At 45.7% G+C, this 20,054-nt stretch overlaps 2 protein-coding genes across 5 annotated transcripts; one reads left to right on the forward strand and one right to left on the reverse strand.

Annotated features, from left to right (window-relative positions):
* The first annotated feature begins 6,328 nt into the window (after window positions 1–6,328).
* Window positions 6,329–11,583, forward strand: LOC125552248. Of its 3 annotated transcripts, none has more exons than XM_048715739.1 (6): window positions 6,329–6,782; window positions 7,792–7,972; window positions 8,037–9,383; window positions 9,481–9,560; window positions 9,661–9,799; window positions 10,769–11,583. In XM_048715739.1, exons 2-6 carry the CDS (start codon window positions 7,966–7,968, stop codon window positions 11,272–11,274), a joined length of 2,079 nt encoding a protein of 692 aa, XP_048571696.1. In that variant the 5' UTR covers window positions 6,329–6,782; window positions 7,792–7,965; the 3' UTR covers window positions 11,275–11,583. The 3 variants fall into 3 exon arrangements, with proteins under 3 accessions (XP_048571696.1, XP_048571697.1, XP_048571698.1); XM_048715740.1 differs by having other exon boundaries at window positions 8,047–9,383; XM_048715741.1 differs by lacking the exon at window positions 7,792–7,972.
* A 1,760-nt stretch (window positions 11,584–13,343) lies between these two features.
* On the reverse strand, window positions 13,344–18,296 carry LOC125552250 (phosphoenolpyruvate carboxykinase (ATP)). 2 transcript variants are annotated; one of them, XM_048715742.1, is made up of 12 exons: window positions 18,055–18,296; window positions 17,651–17,927; window positions 16,243–16,460; window positions 15,991–16,144; window positions 15,708–15,893; window positions 15,330–15,628; window positions 14,871–15,044; window positions 14,704–14,769; window positions 14,427–14,605; window positions 14,163–14,332; window positions 13,899–14,067; window positions 13,344–13,806 (listed from the first exon to the last, which is right to left on the reverse strand). In XM_048715742.1, the coding sequence occupies exons 1-12, from the start codon at window positions 18,185–18,187 to the stop codon at window positions 13,663–13,665; spliced, it is 2,169 nt and encodes a 722-aa protein (XP_048571699.1). In that variant the 5' UTR covers window positions 18,188–18,296; the 3' UTR covers window positions 13,344–13,662. The 2 variants fall into 2 exon arrangements, with proteins under 2 accessions (XP_048571699.1, XP_048571700.1); XM_048715743.1 differs by having other exon boundaries at window positions 17,651–17,932; window positions 18,055–18,113.
* Window positions 18,297–20,054: the final 1,758 nt, after the last annotated feature.

Here is a 20,054-nt window from a genome sequence, read left to right on the forward strand (position 1 = left end):
TTAATTGGTTTGATACAATACTTATAGTAGTGGTTTATTATTCTTATAGTAGCGAATCTCAGGAAGATTTTTGTTGAGTTTTGTGTGATTGAAGTTTTCAAGTTTTGGGTTATCTTACGGTGGATGAAGGAAGGATGTAAGAGCCTAAGCTTGGGGATGCCCCGGCATCCCAAGCTATTATCCAAGAATGAGCAACCAACTAAGCTTGGGGATGCCCCCGAGTGGCATCCTCGCTTTCTTCCAACAACTATCGGTATTTTACTCGAGGCTATATTTTTATTCGTCACAAGATATGTGTTTTGCTTGGAGCGTCTTGTATGATATGTGTCCTTGCTTGTTTTATTTTGTGTTTTAAATCATCAATCCTTGCTGGACACACCTATTTGAGAGAGCCAAAATTATGTCATGACTTGTTAGAATTGCTCTCTATGCTTCACTTAAATCTTTTATGAGCTAGGAGTTGCTCTAGTGCTTCACTTATATCTTTTTTAGCACGGTGTGCTTTGTTAATTTTTGAAGAAATGATCTCTTGCTTCACTTAGATTTTTTTGAGAGTTAGTAAAATTTTGAAGAAATTCTCTCCTGCTTCACTTAAATCATTTTGAGAGAAAGAAAATTTGTTATGCTCATGATCTTCACTTATATTTGTTCGAGCTTATGAAAAGCAACACATGAAAATTAGTGCCCAAGTGATAGACATCCAAGAAGGATAAAGAAAAAGGAAATGTCATGAAGATCATTGGACAAAATAAACTTGATTCTTAGTAATAGTTTTGAGATATGATGATGTGATATGTGAGTTATGTTGATGAGTAATTGCGCTCTAGTAGGAATATTGGTGTTAAGGTTTGTGATTCCCTATGCATGCACGAAAGTCAATAATCATGCAATGAAAATTATATCCTACTTGTGGTGCATTATTCGGTGTTAATTATGCTTAATGCTTATTCGTTTCTTGGTTGGTCGCTTCTCAATCTTTTTGCCAGCCTTCATTTTGCACTAAGTATGACCTCTACTTGTGCATTCAAAATCCTTTAAACCAGTTTCGCCACATGAGTCCACTATATCTACCTATATGCGGTATTCTTTTGTTGTTCTAAGCAAATTTGCATGTGCCATCTCTAATTTTCAAAATAAACTTCTCTTTTGTGTGTTTGTTTCACTCGCGGAGCGGTGAGGGGTGGCTAATATTTTCCATGCTAGATGTGTTATTCTCAAGATGAGTGTTTATTCACTTGTCATTGCACGAGAGTAAGGCAAAGGTATTAGGGATGCCCAGTCCTGAAATGAAAAAAATGAATTTACTTTATGTTGTCAAATAATAAATTTCTTGAAAAGTGTTGGTATGGAGGGCACCCGTGGATACGGTTAGCCATGGAAAGTGAAAGTTATGGTGGAAAAGGGAATAAACTTTATTTTCTGTTTGGGAACCGCCTATGGCATATCTAGCATTGAAAGTGTTGGGAACTCTAAGTCGTTTTCCTTGGTGGGATGGGTACACCTCCCAAAATATTTTTATCTCTTATTTTTTGCTTTGAGCTCTGGCACCTCTACAAATCCCCACTTCCCTTTGCGAATGGCCTTTCTTTTACTTTATGCATTTTTTTTAAATTTGAGTCTCCATCTTCTCTCATAATAGCACCAACTAGGAGGCAATATGATCGTGCTCAAGTATTGAGTGTAGTTAATATTCGAGTGTGTTTCACAAATGGATCAATGTTTGAGCATGATGGGCTAGGGATAGCTTGTTTTAGCATTGATATTTTGAAAGACATGGTTGCTTGTTGATATGCTTGAGTATCTAAATTATTATGTCAAAACTAGACTATTGCTTTGAATCACATAAAAGCCCAAATGTCCATGCTATAAAGAAAAGAATATGATATGAGTTGATGAACATCACTCCGCATCAAAAATTCTGTTTTTATCACTTACCTACTCGAGGACGAGTAGGAGTTAAGCTTGGGGATGTTGATACGTCTCCAACATATCTATAATTTTTTATTATTCCATGCTATTTTATTATCAATCCTGGATGTTTTATAATCATTATATAGTCATTTTATATCATTTTTTGGTGCTAACCTATTGACATAGTGCCAAGTGCCAGTTGCTGTTTTTCCATATTTTTTACATCGCAGAAAATCAATATCAAACGGAGTCCAAATGCCACAAAACTTTACGGAGATTTTTTATGGGCCAGAAGGAAGGCAATGGGCCCTGGTTGCACCTGGGGGGTGACCCGAGGGGGGCACAACCCACCAGGGCGCGCCATGAGGCCCAGGCGCGCCCTGGTGGGTTGTGCCCACCTTGGGTGCCCCCCGGACCGCCTCTTTGCTGTATAAATACCACAATATTCCAGAAACCCTAGAGGCATCGACGAAATATTCATCCGGCCGCCGCAGAGTCCAGAACCACCAGATCCAATCCAGACACCATCTCGGATGGGGTTTACCACCTCCATTGGTGCCTCTTCGATGATGCGTGAGTAGTTCTTTGTAGACCTTCGGGTCCGTAGTTAGTAGCTAGATGGCTTTCTCTCTCTCGCTGAATTCTCAATACAATGGTCTCTTGGAGATCCATATGATGTAACTCTTTTGCAGTGTGTTTGTTGGGATCGATGAACTTCGAATTTATGATCAGATCTATGTTTTTATATCCATGAAAGTATTTGAGTTTCTTTGATCTATTTTATGCATGATCACTTATAGCCTCGTATTTCTTCTCCGATACTTGGGTTTTGTTTAGCCAACTTGATCTATTTATCTTGCAATGGAAAGAGGTGCCAGGTAGTGGGTTCGATCTTACGATGCTTGATCCCAGTGACAGAAAGGGAACCGACACGTATATATCATTGCTACTAAGGATAAAAAGACGAGATGTATATCTACCGCCATATAGATAAACGGATCTTGTCTACATCATGTCATCGTTCTTATTGCATTACTCCGTTTTTCCATGAACTTAATACACTAGATGCATGCTGGATAGCGGTCGATGTGTGGAGTAATAGTAGTAGATGCAGGCAGGAGTGGGTCTACTAATCTTGGATGTGATGCATATGTAATGATCATTGCCTGGATATCGTCATAATTATTTGAAGTTCTATCAATTGCCCAACAGTAATTTGTTTACCCACCGTTTGCTATTTTTCTCGAGAGAAGCCACTAGTGAAACCTACGGCCCCCGGGTCTTCTTTCTCATATATTTGCCTTGCGATCTACTCTTCCTTTGCATTTTTATTCAGATCTATTAAGCCAAAAAATACAAAAATACCTTGCTGTGTTTTATCTTTATTTATTTTATTTGGCGTTCGATCTATCAATCTATTACAATTTATCTCACGTTCGTTTGCCTATCTTGAGGCGCTGTACACCGGAAGGGATTGACAACCCCTTTAACACATCAGGTTGCGAGGTGTTGTTATTTGTGTGCAGGTGCTGCTTATGTTGTGTTGCTTGGTTCTCCTACTGGTTCGATACCTTGGTTTCATAACTGAGGGAAATACCTACCGTCGTTGTGCTACATCATCCCTCCCTCTCCAGGGAAATACCGATGTAGTTCCAGTTACCATCAGCGACCCTCGATTTCCATGCGTCTGCCAGAAGGTGAGAAGACTGGTGTTTTTTTACAAGAACACCCTCCCAGGACCAGAGAACATGCCTATAAAATAGGCCAAGGGCGCATCGAGTGATTCATTCATCCTTAAGAAAGAAAATCCCATCCCGCTCAGAAAAACCTCAAGGCACATGGCCGGCGCCACTGGCTCATCCTCGCGCCCTCATGGCCAACTCCCACGCGACTGGCGCAGCTGCTCCGTTTCACGCCTTCAGCTGTGCGATCTCCAGCGGCAAGGGTACCTCCCAGCCGCGGATCTCATACCCGTCTGGGCTGGATTGACCTCGATGAACGGCGAAGCGTTTGCAGAGAACTTTTCTACACCAAGCAAGGATGAGAGGGTATGTTTTGTATCCTTCCTTCTAAGAGGCATATGATTTCCCATTCACCCTTTCCTAAGGGGCCTACTAGAGTTTTACGGGATCCAACTCCATCACCTTACCCCTGGATCAATTCTGCATATCTCTGGCTTCGTCGCCCTTTACGAGATGTTTCTGGGATGCGAGGCCCACTTTGAGTTATGGAGGAAGTATTTCTTCCTCGCCCCTCGTACCCAACGGGGGGGGGGGGTCAATTTTTTAAGTAGGCGGAGCCGAAGTGTGTCGTATAGCCAGCACGGGATCCCTCACTGTGCAGTTTGCGCCGCTCCCGCGCTGTCCCCTACCCCGCAGACGGCTGGTCCACAAGGGTAGCGGTGGGTGCTTGTGCCCGCCACTCCGGCTCGGACGCACACGCTAGAATCGGAGGCACGCGCCACCCACCGCGAGAGGAAACTAGCAAGTGATAGGGACACGGCGGAGCCCGACGAGGATGAGCGGCTCCTTGCTTGGGTCTATCGCTGGTCGCTTATGATGGCGGAGATGGACGTTTAGCGACTCCATCGGAAGAACACCAAGGCGCTCCGGCTTGCCATTGAGCAGTCGGAGCACGAGGCGGCGGGGGCGAGCCAGGTGGCGAAGCTCAAGCAGCAACAGGACAGGGCCGTCCGATGGCTCAAATGGCTCATCGTTCTCTTCGACTCGACCTCCAATGACGACTACGACCACGACGCCTCCTCCGAATACTTGGACGAATTACCACCAGCCGCCGATGCGTACAGCTGCGGCGTCGACCAGAAAGGGAAAGGGCCGGCAAGGAAGTGGTGAAGATTCGTCGTCTCCACTTTAATTTCAAGTTTTTAGATGTAGTTTTTAAACTTGTCCGTTGTTTATATGCATTATGTGAACTTTGGCGGCCTTTTGGAGATCCGTTGGTGAACGAAGTGTGCATTTCTATGTCGGATTCTATGTTTGTTTCATGATGTACACAATTTTATCCATATTGCATGGTTTAGTATGGATATAAGACATCAGATATGAGAGTGGATTTTTGGAACCCGGGTGTATTGGAGGACCTTATTTTAAATACTTTGAAAATCACATTTAATGTTTCAAAAAATTCTGAAAAAAATTCTACGTGATCATATGGATGTATATTACACATGTGTAAAGTTTGGTAATGAAATAAGTAAATATGCGACCTATATAAAAATGAAAAAATGGTGATTTTCAAATAGTGAATAATGCATGCACTGTTCATCTTTTCAAAACCACGATTTTGTCATTTTTGTGTAACTCACATGGTTACTTATTTCAGCATCAAAATTTGCACATGTGTAATATACATTCATATAAACATGTTGATTTGTTTTCAGAATTTTTTAAAACTTCAAAAAAGCATTTTGGCACAGTTCAAAAAATAGGGCTCCAATGTACCTGGGTTCCAAAGTGACTTTTTGATCAGATATGAGATAAACGGATATGGACGACGCGATTTGAGGACTGGCCAATCAATGCCTGCGGACGCGTCCGCTAGCGTTTGAGGGCTCGGATTTGATGACCGCGCATGTAGATGCTCTAATTCGTTTTGTGTGACACCTGCGAACTAAGACTACGACACTTACCAAACTATAAACTATATACAGAACATTTTTTTGCGGGAGAACTATATACAGAACATACTCCCTTAGTCCTATGATGTAAGGCATTTTTTGACACTAAACCAGTGTAAAAAGCATTTTATATTATGGGACGGAGGAGTAATTTTTAACATGTCTTAGTAAAGTTAGGGAGACAAAACGATGTGGTCTACCAAATGCCTCGTGACTATGGCCCTGTTTGGTCCATAAGTCCTAAGACTTTTTTTAGTCCCAACTTATAAGTCCCAAGTCCAAGTCTCTGCCTGTTTGATTCCTGGGACTTGTCTCTATAAGACCATATTATAACTATAAGTCACTATAAGTCCCTCCTTGAGAGTCTTATTTTATAAGTCCCAAATATCCACTTTAAATCCCTATAAATCCCTCCTATTTGATTTAGATGGAACTTATAAAGACTTATTTAAGTCCATAGACCAATAAATCCATGAAAACAAACACCCTTTATTTCTCATTCCATCAGAGGTCGCAAAGATGTCCGGGAACCGGGGTTGATTTTTCAAACAAAATCAACAACTTTCCAAGACGGAAAAGAGCACGGCCGCCGGGTAATGACAGGGACGCGGCGTCGACGCTCATCCAATCCCCTCCCCGGCGCAAAACAGCCTCCCTGCGAGTGGGTCCCTAGTCTACGACCCCCACGTCAGCATCACGGCCCGCCTCACCGTGAGTTGTTTATCCACTTGGACGGTTGGGCCGTTGGGCGGGCGGATACGCACGAACATCTCGAGATCCCCGCCCTCCGCCACTCCCGCGCGCTCCACGCTCCGCCGTCCGTTTCGCGCTCCGAAGATCCGGCCTCATCCACCACCACCTTCGCCGGCCGTCTCCCTCCCCCACTCGCGTCCCGGCCGTCTCCTTTCTTTAATCAAAAAAAATTCTTCCCGAATTCTCCTCCATCCCCCCACTAATCCCACCGGTGATCCCTTTCCCTAATGCTAACGATGAGCAGTCGCCGCGACTTCTCCACGCCTAACCCCTCTCCTCCCTTCCGCGCTTCTTCTTCTTCCTCTCCTTCTCCTTCCTGGCGTTCCGTACTGATTTGGTCGTCGCGCCTGGGTTCGATTTGACCGCCCCCACCACCTGTCGTATCCACCCGTGCAACCGCTCGGGCCGTTCGTTTCTTGGTTGCCGGCTCATCGGTTTTCTTGAGCTGGGTTGGGGATTATCGGGAGCAATACTTATGCAGGTGCGTGCCGAGTTCCTCCACATAAAAGTCTTTCCGTTTCTTTACTTTTATTCTGATGTTGTTGTTCTAGTTTTATATGGGCTGAAGTTAATCGTTTTCTTGCTTTATGCGTGATATATACCTTGATTTCATGCATGCCTATAAATGGAATTTTTGTTGCTGTTGGCTTCTTGCCGCGCATGGGCTCAATCATTGAAACAGTTCTGAGCGTTCGATCAGTTCCGTGTCTGCCCATAATAAGAACTTAGGTGCGGCGGCTGCGCCGGAGGATCGTGTGCTATTTTGGCTTGTGTACCAGAGTAAGGTTCATATTAGACAGCTACTAGTGCGGGTCCTTGTTAGTACTGTCATCATCATCAATGGAAGTAAACAGTCAGTAGTACAAAGTTCCATAAAAGTAGAAAAAGGGTCTCAAAAGATCCAACGAATAGAAGGAGAAAAATGTATCTTTAACAGTGCCAAGGCTGTCTTTTACCTGTAATAAGTTTCCTTTGACAGGTCAACCAAAAGTCGTAGTACTACTCAACTTAGAACCGTGTGGCTTAAATTGAAATCGTTGAACTGAAACTTTGCATGCCTAACTTGGTTTCTGAATGTCAGCGATTGACATTATGACAAAGTATTCAAAATTTGAATGGTAAGAATACAGTACTTTTTTTGCGATTATTAGATTTTTTTTTCTTGGTGTGGCTCCTAGAAAATTTCATTACCAAGATGCAATCCTGCTTGCTGCAATATCTGATTGATCCCACCGGAGCCTGATTAGTCGTCTATCTTGCTCTCCAGCCTTAGCCCCGGATGAGCCTATCTTGTGTGTCGTGTGTGTTTTGGGCTTGTTGAGCTGTGCCCTTAGCGGTACCTCTGAACTTATTTGTTGTGTTTCTTGGGCGTGTGTTTCTGAACTAGTCCTTGTATGTGCTCGTGGCGGTTTGCTTTATTTATAAAGCGGGGCGAAAGCCTTTTTCGGTAATATCTGATTTATATCATCTAAATTTATATCATTTTACAGTTCTGCACTCTGCGTATCATGTGAACAAGTTTGAAGATAGGGCCATATCTGTGCTGCCGTGCAGCACAATGATATCTACTAAGACGCCACATTGGTGATTGTTGTAATTATATTGTTCAAAAGTAAGAGACGTTGAAGAAAATCGACATAGATTTGTGACGGTGGATACTGGTTATGGAAGGTATATTATTAATCAGAACAATTTGAATCAAAACGAGACAATGAGCAAAATGATGATTTAACAGGACTTCCCAGAGCCTTTACTGTTATGGAGATTTCATCACATGAACCATCAGAAGCAGAAATTTTAATTGGACATGAAGATGACACAGAATTGACACCTTGCGAAGGTATGCAATTTGAGTCTGAAGATGCTGCAAGGGATTTTTACAGCTTGTATGCGAGACATGCAGGTTTTCGAATTCGGATCAGCAGGTATACCCGCTCCAGACGTGATAATTCAATCATTTCTCGTCGTATTGTATGCTCAAAGGAGGGATTTCATGAAACACGTAACTGTGAAGGCCTCCACCCTGACCAAAAACAGCAAGAACGGACAGGTACTAGAGTTGGTTGCAAGGCTATGATAATGATAAAAAAAATTGATCCTGGCAAATGGGTAGTTACTAAATTTGTGAAAACCCATAATCATGGATCAGTTCCACCAAGAAAACTTGATATTAGGTCAGCACATCAGGACCTTAATCCAGTTGAAAAGCCACATTCTACCGAGGAAGACTCTGTTGAGGAACCGGCTGAGGGAATGGAATTTGATTCTGAAGAAGCCGCGAAATTGTTCTATATAAATTATGCGAGGCTTAATGGTTTCCGTGCGCGTATTAGCAGGTATTGCCGTTCAAGACGTGATAATTCAATCATTTCTCGCCAGATTGTGTGCTCCAAGGAAGGCTTCCGTGAAGTTCGAGCCAAGAAAGAGATCACAGACGAAGGGAAAACGAAGCGCCCAAGAATGATAACCAGAGTTGGTTGCAAAGCTATGATTGTAGTGAAAAAGATGAACTCTGGAAAATGGATGGTATCTAAATTTGAGAAGGAGCATAATCATTCGTTGTTATCTTCTAAACAGGCCCCTAGTACATCGAACATTACTTCTGGAGAAAATGCTGAATTTGCTGCAAAGAGTTCAGATCCTGATGAAGTGAAGGTTGAGGAATACAGTGCAGGGATTCAATGTAATTCTACAGATTCACTCACTGTACTTTACAACCAATTATGTCAGGAGGCTATAAAATTTGCGAAAGAAGGATCAGTCACAGAAGAAATTTACCATGTGGCGATGTCTGCCTTGAAAGAGGCGGCAGAGAAGGTTGCTCAAGTCAAAAGTTGTCATCCAATAATGCCGCACCGTGGAGTTTCTGGTAGTGAAAGTAAACATAAGGTCGTACAGATGAAAACTATGAGTGCTTCGCAATGTTCAGATGTGGCCAAACAGAAAACAACACCTTCGCAGCTCACGATGTTTCAAGAGTCTGTGTCCAAACTAATGTTCATTCCTACCAACCTGTTGACTGATTCCGGCTTAGCTAATTCTGATAGCAATCATCCGTCATTGTGTGCTTTCACCTCAAGTGGTAAATACACTATGTATAAGATGCTATCAATTAACCCAGTAACTTATTGCTTATAAACTCTTCTGTTTATAACAAATGTTGCATGTTCTATCAACAGGGAGACAATGCGGGCATGGATCAGAATGTTCCTATTTGCATGCTGAGAACAGAAAGGAGGACTGTCCTGAGAAATATCAGGTTACCCTGCCAACCTCCTCATCTGTTTCAGTGATATTCTCCACAGCATTTGATATTTCCTATTGGGTTACAAGGTTCTTATTTGTAGTTCTAATTGCAGAATAGCACTTCGAGTCGGGCAACACAGGGAAATCATTCAACCTATCATGGACATTCTGAAGAAACTACAGTTGCTATTCCTGCTATACCTCTGACGCTTCACATGCCTTTGCCGAGGAATTCACCTGGAGCTTCTGCTGGTTAGATTTCATTTTCTTGTGCTGATTACAGAATAAATATTTATAACTTTATCTTCCCAGCAAAGAAGTACTCCCTCTGTAAAGAAATATAAGTGTGTTTTTTTAGTGATCTAAACACTCTTATATTTCTTTACGGAGGGGAGTATCATGCATGTTGTTGCAGTAATTTTGAAAAAACAAATCTAATGTTTCCATTTGGTCTAGTTAATGATAGATTGACGGGTTATCATGTTTCCATGCCAAGTAGTTCTACTTGTGTGTTTTTAAGACGACAGCAGGTTTCATTGAGTGGGAGCAATTCTACTTGTTTAAGAAAGAGGAAAGGAGTAAGATGGAACATGGGAAATTCAGTATGGATAGAACTTATGATAAAACTTGTATAGGTTTCCTTTGACCATGACCTGCCCTTGTCGCTTCCTTTTTTTCGAGAAGGAGGAAAACCCTCGGCGTTTGCATTGATTGATGCACACAACCCTCCCCTTGTCGGTACCTAGGTGGTAAGCCCACAATTCCAACCCATGGAACATAAATAGTAGACGTGTACATAGAAAATTGATCTTTCAGGATAGGTGTCAAATTAGAAGCTGAGACCGGAAATGAGAGTAATTTTCATCATTTTTTGAATCTGTGGTTTCATCCTTTAAGATGTTCCATGTCCAGAATAGTAAATTGTATATCATAGCTTTGCAAATAGTTTGGTCAGGTTTTCAGTGCTGATTCTGGAACATTTTAAAATTTGGACATACTGCAAATTAAAATGTTTCTGTCCTCAGAGTCAATGACTATTGTATTTATAGTCCCATACTATTGCAGATAGCTTCAAAACAAGTTATACTGTTTTTCATGAATCAACACACGAAGCTACTGTTGTTTAAGGCTTTCACACACGCACATTAGTCTTTTCAACTTTTAATAGATCAAAGCAGTACAAGGCATTGACTGATATATGTTCATTTCCATGGGCTACAGATGGACAGTACAAATTGTTGGCTGCACCTATCGAAGCAGTTCCAATTTCATACCGCCCTGCAGAACCCATCAGACAACCAAAAAGAAGTTTTTGTAATTTAGGTCCATTGCCAGGTCTTGTGTCTGAACTGACCAGGCGAGAAAAAGGTCCACACCCTCTTGTGCATGCTACAGCTCTTGCTTATGGTGCTCGTGTTGTTCCTGTTGAGGAGGCAGCTTCGCTGATCAAGGCCATCGAGTCCAAGATCAGATCTGGAGGGGCCAAAATAGCAAGATTACCTTCAAGCAGGCTGACACGTCTAGTTCCTGAGGCGATCTCCATGTCATCGTCTAGTGAAGATGGCGAGGAGAATGACCACAGTGAGCCACCGGCGGTGAATGTCGAAGGCTACTGCCATGATGATCAGATATCTGAGGAAATGAAGTTGCAAGGTGAGGCATCAGAGTTGGAAACTGATTCTGAGAATTGTTCTGGGCATGAAAACCATGATACTGCTGATTGCTGACAGATGATGACTGAAGGATGAAAGTTGTCTGAAGATGTATTTTTCTGAACCATAAAGCTGTATGAAGATCGAAGCTACCCTGCAAGGTAGTAAATTTATACTATAATTTAGAACATTTGTGTATAATTGGATTTAGGATTCTAACCACTTGTCTCATGTCGATTATAGACTGTAATTGGGTTAACTCAAATAGTTAACTCCATTGAAGGGTTTTGTAAAAAAGAAAAGAACCACCCTTGCAGTGTTGGTGGATAATCTGTACATGAACTACTTTTATAGAAAGCAAAGATAAAGGCATTCATACTTCCACTGGCTGTATCTTTCTGGAGAGAACATTTAGCAGTCAATAATGTTATGATCGTTTTGAGAATAAAAAATTTATGATCAAATTCGATGATGGTTTTGCTTCTTCGCATCCATTCTGTAGCAACTTCTTTGTAAGCAAACACGTACCAGGAGTTCAGCATTTTACATATCTGTCAAAAGCACACCTGCTATCCTGTGCCTTGAACTGAAATGATGACCGTGTGTTTGGAATCGGTTTTGCATTCAACTACTTTCTTTCATATATTCACTATTTTATGAACTGATGTTCTACTTGCACGGGTTATTGTATGAGTTTTGCACATTTCAACATCCCACACTAAAAAGATAAGGATTTTTTTTAACTTGAAGCCTTCATACACCCATATAAGAGAAGAAAAAAATAGTTGTATTTTATCTATTGGTTCAACAAGATTCTGTGATTATGACTTTCGTCTCCACTCATCCCCCCTTTTTCAAGTGACCAGAATCTATTTCCATTTGGTTGCGATCGTCAAAATTGACTGCAAACGCTGCACCGTAAACAAGGGGCAAAACACGTTTGCAACCACTTCTACTTACCGGCGCAGACATTTAATTTTGATGCAAACAATCAGAAGAAGAGAAAACCTGTCATGTCAAAAGGAGGCATTGCTTTTTTTTCAGCACCACAAAGTTTATTGGCTCGTTTCCATCTTCATTTCTTGTAGAAACAGATACTGATCAACATCACTCTTTTATGCCTGAAACTGAAGTCTCCAAACCCGTAGGGATGACATGAAGTAGCCACACTGGTCTACCTCGCGTGCGCGCACCGGCTCTATCTTGGAGGCAGCAGCAAGGGAAATCAAAGAACTTGTGATTTGTCAAAACATCATGCTCTCGCCTGCTAGATTTAAAATTATTGCTGACTTTTAGCTACTCCATCACCACGAAAAGGAAAGCTCGTTTTGTCCAAACCGTGTCGTACCAAACCTGTACTTCAGTACATCTGATGTACGGCGAATACGACTTCTCTTTTGTTTTCTGTTAGTAGCAATACAGTAAAAGTTTAAGTCTGACCATCTACACGAAGTCTTAATATGACCAGCATTTCTTTCCATTTTTTAAAAAGTTGTTCGTCTGATCCGCAGTGGTTTCTCTATCTACTATTTTTGCATTAAAAGCCATTTTGCACTGGTCTGCAAGTCCTTTTCCGGTTTAATAAAGCTAGGCATGAGAGTCCTTATTATCTGACTATCTTGCAGCAAAAGCACCAGTGATGGGTTATCATCTATTCATACGTGACCTGCTATATTATTTCAAATCTCAGCCACATTTTTCGATCAGTATCTAACCATCATCGTCCCAACCTCATTTTATTGTAACAATTTACATAACAAAACTGCACACGTTCAAGAGAATGCAATTTTAGACAGTATTATGGAATTCTAAGGGTCTCTTTGGATTGTAGGATTTTCACTGAAATTTTGGAGGATTTAGGGTTGCTAAATTCCTATTGGTTGCTTTAGCAACAAAAATAAATCCTATTGATTGCATTCATGTAGAGTACCCTCAATTTCATAGGCTCGAACCTCACTTTATTTTTACTTCAAGAAGCTCTCTCTTCAATCCGCGGAGAATTGCCCTGTTTTGAAATCTTATAGAAAAATCCAGAGTAGCCTGTGTTTTCTTATCAGTACGTTTAACAGGACTCAGATTTCAAGATTTTCAGGAGGTCGGAAATTAGCAAAAGCGATGTATACAAGACAAGAGGCACATTCCCAAGCAGAATAATATGGCGTTATGCATTAACAGGGAAGAACATAGGGTCACACGATTCATATCAGGCAGACCGATCCGAGTTCCAAATCTGAAAGCACAGTGCATCTGTACATACCCAAAACAAGCACCAATCTGTGACAGAAACTACTAACATTGCGCATGAAAAATATACGGAACCAAGTCTACTAGTACCCCCCCGCACATGGACCCGATTTTCGTCATCATCATCATCAACCTAGACACAGCACACACACACCACCGCTTTATTCTGAAAAAAACACATTTCCTTCACATCGCACTCTTCATCTGCTTCATGGGAAATCAGACTTTGGGTCCAGCAGCGAGGATCTCCTCGGTGAGGGTGCTGTCCTCCCCGATCTTGTAGCTGGCGAACACCTCGAAGTTCTTCCCGAACAGGCCGGCCAGCTTCAGGAGCGTCTCCTTGTACGCGGCCTTGTCCGTCCACTGCACGCGAGAAAGCAATCGCTCAGTGCATGCTCACAAGAAGAGAAGCAACCAAAGCAGAAAAATGGCTGGATGAGCTGAAGAGGGCTTACGGTGTTGATCGGGTCGAGGATCTCAGACGGCACGCCCTCGATGGCGGTGGGGATCTCGAGGCCGAAGACCTCGGTCTTCTGGTAGTTGGCCGTGAGGAGCTCGCCGGAGTGGATGGCGTCGATGATCTTCCTGGTGTACGGCAGCTTGATCCGCTTGCCGACGCCGTACCTGGACAGCGACGAATGCAGGGTCAGCTCATCATCTCATACGCATGGTGGTCGTGAGGAATCGCATTGCAAGGATAAGATAGACAGGGATCGCACCTTCCGCCGGACCAGCCGGTGTTGACGAGCCACCCGGTGGCGCCGTAGGTCTGCATCTTCTCGGCGAGCATGGCGGCGTACTTGGTCGGGTGGAGCATGATGAAGGCCGCGCCGAAGCAGGCCGAGAAGGTGGCCTGCGGCTCCTTGATGCCGTCCTCTGTACCGGCAACCTGTCACGATGACGATGGCAAAAGCGATCAGAGAGGCATCCCTGAGGAACAAACAAGCTGGTGAATCAACGAATGCTTAGCAGAGTGTTATTACGAGAGCAGTGTAACCGCTGATGAAGTGGTACATGGTCTGCGCCAGGTTCAGCTTGCTGACGGGCGGGAGCACGCCGAAGGCGTCGCACGCCAGGAGGATGACGTTCTTGGGGTGCGGCCCGACGCACGGTATCTTGGCGTTGGGGATGTACTCGATCGGGTACGCGGCACGGGTGTTCTCTGCGATACGGTCCGGGATGCAATGTTATTACTACCATCTTTGCTACGTGATTTCTGTCAGATTTTATCTGTGGTTGGCGATAATGATGGGTTTTTACCTGTGACAGATTTGTCGGTGTAGTCCACCTCGCGGGTGTGCTCGTCGAAGACGACGTTCTCCAGCACTGCACGAAGAACATTTCAGTCGGATGCAAGCCACGGCAAATACGATTCCCACTGTTAAATTGTTCAGGTTTGAAAAGACCAGAGAGATAGAGAGAGCTACCTGTTCCGAACTTGATGGCGTTCCAAATATCAGGCTCTTTCTCCCGGGAGAGGTCTATGCACTTGGCGTAGCAGCCGCCCTCGATGTTGGAGACGCCATTGTCACTCCAGCAGTGCTCGTCATCGCCGATCAGGAGCCTGTTGTGGTCGGTCGACAGCGTCGTCTTTCCAGTACCTGTTGTTGTTGTTGCGAGAGAAACAAAATACAAATCAATTTTCCCAACTTTTTCACAAAACATGTGGCAAATGCAGACAAAAAATGCGTTTCATATTTTTGGAAAACTGAAAAAGTGACATCACACGATAACGAAACTAGAGCTGTATGGTATGGACAGGCTGATGAGCAAGGCGAAGGCGTCAGTCAGGTGCATGCGATTGGGCAGGTAACGGCACCGCAGCGTTCTTGCGGCCGGATCCATCCATGGATGATGGGTCTGTTCCGTTCTGTTAACGAACGTACCTGAGAGTCCAAAGAAGAGGGCGACGTCGCCGTCGCGGCCCATGTTGCAGCCGGAGTGGAGGGAGAGGATGCGCCTCTTGGGCATGAGGTAGTGCATGACGCCGAAGAGGCCCTTCTTCATCTCCCCGGCGTACTGCGTGCCCAGGATGACCATCTCCCGCCGCCCCAGGTTGATGTCCACGCTCGTCGACGACGTCATGTAGTGCGTGTAGCGGTTGCAGGGGAACTTGCCGGCGTTGTATATCGTGAAGTCCGGCGTGCCGAAGCTCTCCAGCTCCTCCTCCGTCGGCCGGATACACCTGATGCACATACCATGAGTGGTCACTACTACAATTCTTACTGTAAAAAACGTACTGCAAGTGGTAGTATTATTATTACATGTTGTGCATGAAGAGCGAGTGGTAGGCCCTGGCGGAGATGATGCGGACTTTGATGCGGTTCTCGGGGTCCCAGTTGAGGAACTGGTCGTTGACGTACACCTTGTCCAGGGAGTTGAGGTAGTCCACGGCCCTCTCCCTGTTGGTCAGGAACGTGTGCTCGTCCATCTCGATGTTCGGCGAGCCCCTGCAATTACATGTTCATCACTTGTCTGAAGACTAAGAAGAAGGAAGAAGAAGGAAGAAGCACATGTTCAGTTCAGCTATGGCGGCAGAGCACTCACTTGCCCCACCAGAGCTCCTGCGCCGCGGCCTCGTCCTTGACGATGCGCTTGTCCCTGGGCGACCGGCCGGTCTTGGCGCCGGACAGCGTCGCCAGCGCGCCGGTGGCCGTGATGAACGACCCCTTCTCGTACTTGATGGCCTGCTCGTACAGCTCTGTTTTTTTTTTTTGAGTTGTTTGGAACACAGCATCAGAACACACGGGCCACGGCATGCAGAGATATCTTAACAGATTTCAGACGACAGGCGCGTACCGCCGGGCGAGAGGTTGTAGAGGACGTGGGTGAACTTGAGGGAGCTGTCGCTGACGCTGATGGTGGGGGCGACGTGGTGGTGGTGGTGGTGATGGGGCTGCGGCGGCGGCGGCGCGGCCGCCGGCGCGCTGGTCTTGGCGGCGGCCTCGCCCTTCCTGGCCGGATCGCCCCTCACCACCTTGGGCCCGGTCTCACGGGTCAGCGACGCCAACGACGCGCTGCATCCATCACAGCGTCAGTTTGCATGTGGTACAAAACCATTTTCATCAGAACTAAAATTGCACCCGGCAGTGAGTTCACCATGTAACGCGAGCTCATTTGTCAACGCAGCAGATCGATCTATGTACGCGATGAGCTAGACCAAAAAAAGACAGTGTTTGAGGAACTAATACGAAAAGGACACGAGGTTTCTTGGGAATACGGTGGCCGGCTGCACCGGCACGACGGCGACGGCGACGTCGCGTCAAGCCAATGTTTCCGGCACCCCCATGCCCAAGTTGCCGCCGGCCCCATGCGTGCATCATCCCAGATCGCGTGCGCGATCGTGTCCGCTACGCGCGTGAACCACCGCCCCTTTGTGATTGTGCGCTTCCTAGAATGCTTGTGCTGACATTACGCTCTAGAAAAGATGTTGCCGCCCTTGTTATTTTTTGTATTGTAGTATGAATAATCAAGGAACAAACTTTGTGGTGCGAGCTTTTAGTATATGGGACTTCTCTGCGGTGCGATAAGAACAAAACTATTTAAGTGACATTTTGGCACTTCGATGCAGGCATGAGGCCACGTGAATACATACGTGGAACCATGCCCAGAAGATGTGGCGCAGATTTTATTGCGACGGTGGCACAGGCACTTTTGGTTGGAAAACGACCAGCGGGGTGATCGTCGTCACAGCCCTCTTTTTTTTCTGCCCTAGTGATTCCAGTTTTCTTCAATTCAATTCATTTACGGATTTACCCCTCGCCTAAAAAGTTTCATCCAGACTATTCCCGTCTCATCAAAATAAAAAACTTTATATTCTTCCTTCTTCTTCCTTCTTAACTTGGTGTTACTTTCTGTAAAAACAAAAACTATGGCCCAGCGTCCAGTGTCTATAGGCGAAATGCTCAAGGGTGGACCGAGCGGTGACGTATATTGCCGTCATCCGACGCGCACGTGGCGGTCAAATGGACAAGTACAGTAGAAGATTATTATCGTGCATGTCCCGTCCTCCGTTCTTTCTTCCCAAGTCCAGCGAAAAGCAAAGCGTCAAATAAAAGGAGGCCTTAAAATATTCGCCATTCTCCAATTAATTGTATAATTGCCAAGAAAATATTAATGGCCGCTTTTATCATGTCAGGGTAGAAGCAAAGGCAGAAGCGAACGGGGGTGCGCGAGAGGAGAGGAGAGGATTGATCGGTTGATTGACCTGATGGACTGGAGCTGCTGCTTCCGGCGGTCCTCGTCGGAGACGGCGACGGCGAAGGGGGAGGCGCCGGTGTCCTTGATGGGCGTGGTGGGCGCCGAGCGCTTCCGCTGCATGGAGTGCAGCTCGTCGATGTTCTGCGCCCGCACCGGCGCCGAGCTGTCGTCGTGGCAGATCCCGTTCTCGTGCTTGGCCGCCGCCGCCGCCGCCTTCTTCTCCGGGTGCGTCGTGTCGATCCGCGCCAGCCCGTTCGGCGCCGCCATGGCCGCCCCGCCTTCTTCTGCTCTTCCAAGAAAACAACGACAAGAACAACCAACATTAGCAACCCAGCGATCCTACGCTACGCTACGCACCATTGGTGCGAGCAAGAACCAGAGGAAGAGAGAGGATTTGTACGAGGCACGCACGAGGAGAGGAGAGAACAGGGGTACGTGAGGCAGTAGGGGGGTGGTGGCGGTGGCACACGACGGCACAAGGAGCTAGTGAGAGATGTGTAGAGCCCCGGCGAGGGAGGCTTTTAAAGGGGCCGGAGCTAACCATGGTTAGGTTACTTGACCATGCCCTTCGGGTTGGCTTGAGGGAAGGGAAGCTTGTGGTGAAAGCGGGTGCGGGAAATCACCACCAAAGTTCATCGCGCGCACTAAATGAGTTCAGATGGGGGACGAATACACCCCCGCGTTGGGTTGTGACTTGTGACCCATATGATGAAAGGAACCACAGCGTGTGAATTGTGATATAGTACTAGTAGTGTGGAATAAAACGATTGGACTGGTGATTTTTTTTTGGCTATTTAGGATGGTGTGTAAGATGGGTTGATTTTGGAATTGTGGCAAAGGATTCAAATCGGGCGGCCGATCACGTGCACCGATCGGTTGTGCTCCGCACGGGTCAGGCGTCGGTGGACCCATGCGCCGCCGAACACCGCTCAACCTTATCTCGAGCACGGCAGACTGAGGGTGCGTGTCATGCGCAGTTGTCACACCGAGAAAACGCCGCAAGGCTAGACTGCGCGATTTGGGGCGTTGTTCTACGCCACCAACCCCGGGCGTTGGCGCTGCCGCATGAAAGACGAGAGGAGGCGATATGTGTGGCAATGCACGGAAGCTTCCCCAACGCCGCTGATTGTTGCCGGATGGCGTTGGAGATGGCTAGTTACGTTGACAGCTAGATGTGATAAAGGCAAGGTGTGGCGTTGCCCGGGAGCTTCCTCAGTGCCGCTGATTGTTGCTAGATGGCGTTGGGGATGGCCAGTTACATCGATAGCCAAATGTGATAAAGGCAAGGTGTGACGTTTCCCGGGAGCTTCCCCGACGCTGCTGATTGTTGCCAGATGGCGTTGGAGATGGCTAGTTACGTTGACGGCCAGATGTGATAAAGGCAAGGTGTGACGTTTCCCGGGAGCTTCCCCGACGCTGCTGATTGTTGCCAGATGGCGTTGGAGATGGCTAGTTACGTTGACGGCCAGATGTGATAAAGGCAAGGTGTGGCGTTGCCCGGGAGCTTCCTCGATGCCGCTAATTGTTGCTAGATGGCGTTGGGGATGGCTAGTTACATGGACAACCAAATGTGATAAAGGCAAAGTGTGACGTTTCCCGGGAGCTACTCGACGCTGTTGATTGTTGCCAGATGGCGTTGGAGATGGCTAGTTACGTCGACGGATGTGATAAAGGCAAGGCGTAGTTTGACCACATGATGCTACCACCTGTGGACGGTGGCGTTGCAACCGTTGATGGACGGTAGAGTTATAGCACGCAGGAGCTGCAATCGCGGGGTGGGCTGCGAACTACGACGACCAAAGAGCCACGACGGCGGTGTCTATGTGTTGTAATCGTATCAGAAAAGGCTTTCACCCCGCTTTATAAATAAATCTACCACCAGAAGCACAAGGTCCAACAAACGTTCACACTACACACGTACGCCAAAGTAACAGACAACAAAGAAAGTGCAACAGAGGGTTCTGCTAAGGACAACAAGCCCTAAAGAGAAAATAAAAGGCGGCAACACAAGCCATGAAGGGCTAATCCGGCTCTGATGAAGGTGGAGGAAGCGGCGGTGCCAGCCAGAGAGCCATTGCGCGAAAATCTGCAATGATGATGTTGATGGTGTTGCGGTTCTGAGGGCGGCTAAGCGGCCGCCACTGCAATGATGTGTTGTAATCGTTGATGACAGAATCATCGTACATCAACCTAGCAAGCTGCAACCGCTAGAACGCTGCCCGCATGTTGTAACCATTGATGGCAAAAGCCTTCTTTTCCAATATTTGAAGGGGCCAGGTCTTGGATACAAAAGTGTGAACATTACTTTTCGGTGTACCAAGTTACATCAAGACGGAAGCCAACACTTTTATTATGTATTTAGTGATATTAAATTTTATTGTAGTTGTTGGATTTTTTTTCTACAAAATTGG

The sequence above is a fragment of the Triticum urartu genome, chromosome 4 (assembly GCF_003073215.2).
Source record: "Triticum urartu cultivar G1812 chromosome 4, Tu2.1, whole genome shotgun sequence".
Classification (NCBI taxonomy): Eukaryota; Viridiplantae; Streptophyta; class Magnoliopsida; order Poales; family Poaceae; genus Triticum; species Triticum urartu.

Bases quoted from the DNA above. Each gene is read 5' to 3' on its own strand.
- LOC125552248 (XM_048715739.1), top strand. The intron at 9,384-9,480 runs GTAAATACACTA...TTCTATCAACAG, and splicing joins GTGTGCTTTCACCTCAAGTG to GGAGACAATGCGGGCATGGA. The intron at 9,561-9,660 runs GTTACCCTGCCA...TTCTAATTGCAG, and splicing joins ACTGTCCTGAGAAATATCAG to AATAGCACTTCGAGTCGGGC.
- LOC125552250 (XM_048715742.1), bottom strand. From the start codon at position 18,187: ATGGTTAGCTCCGGCCCCTTTAAAAGCCTCCCTCGCCGGGGCTCTACA. The intron at 14,606-14,703 runs GTAAAAACCCAT...ACCGTATCGCAG, and splicing joins CACCGACAAATCTGTCACAG to AGAACACCCGTGCCGCGTAC. The intron at 14,333-14,426 runs GTAATAACACTC...TCATCGTGACAG, and splicing joins TCAGCGGTTACACTGCTCTC to GTTGCCGGTACAGAGGACGG.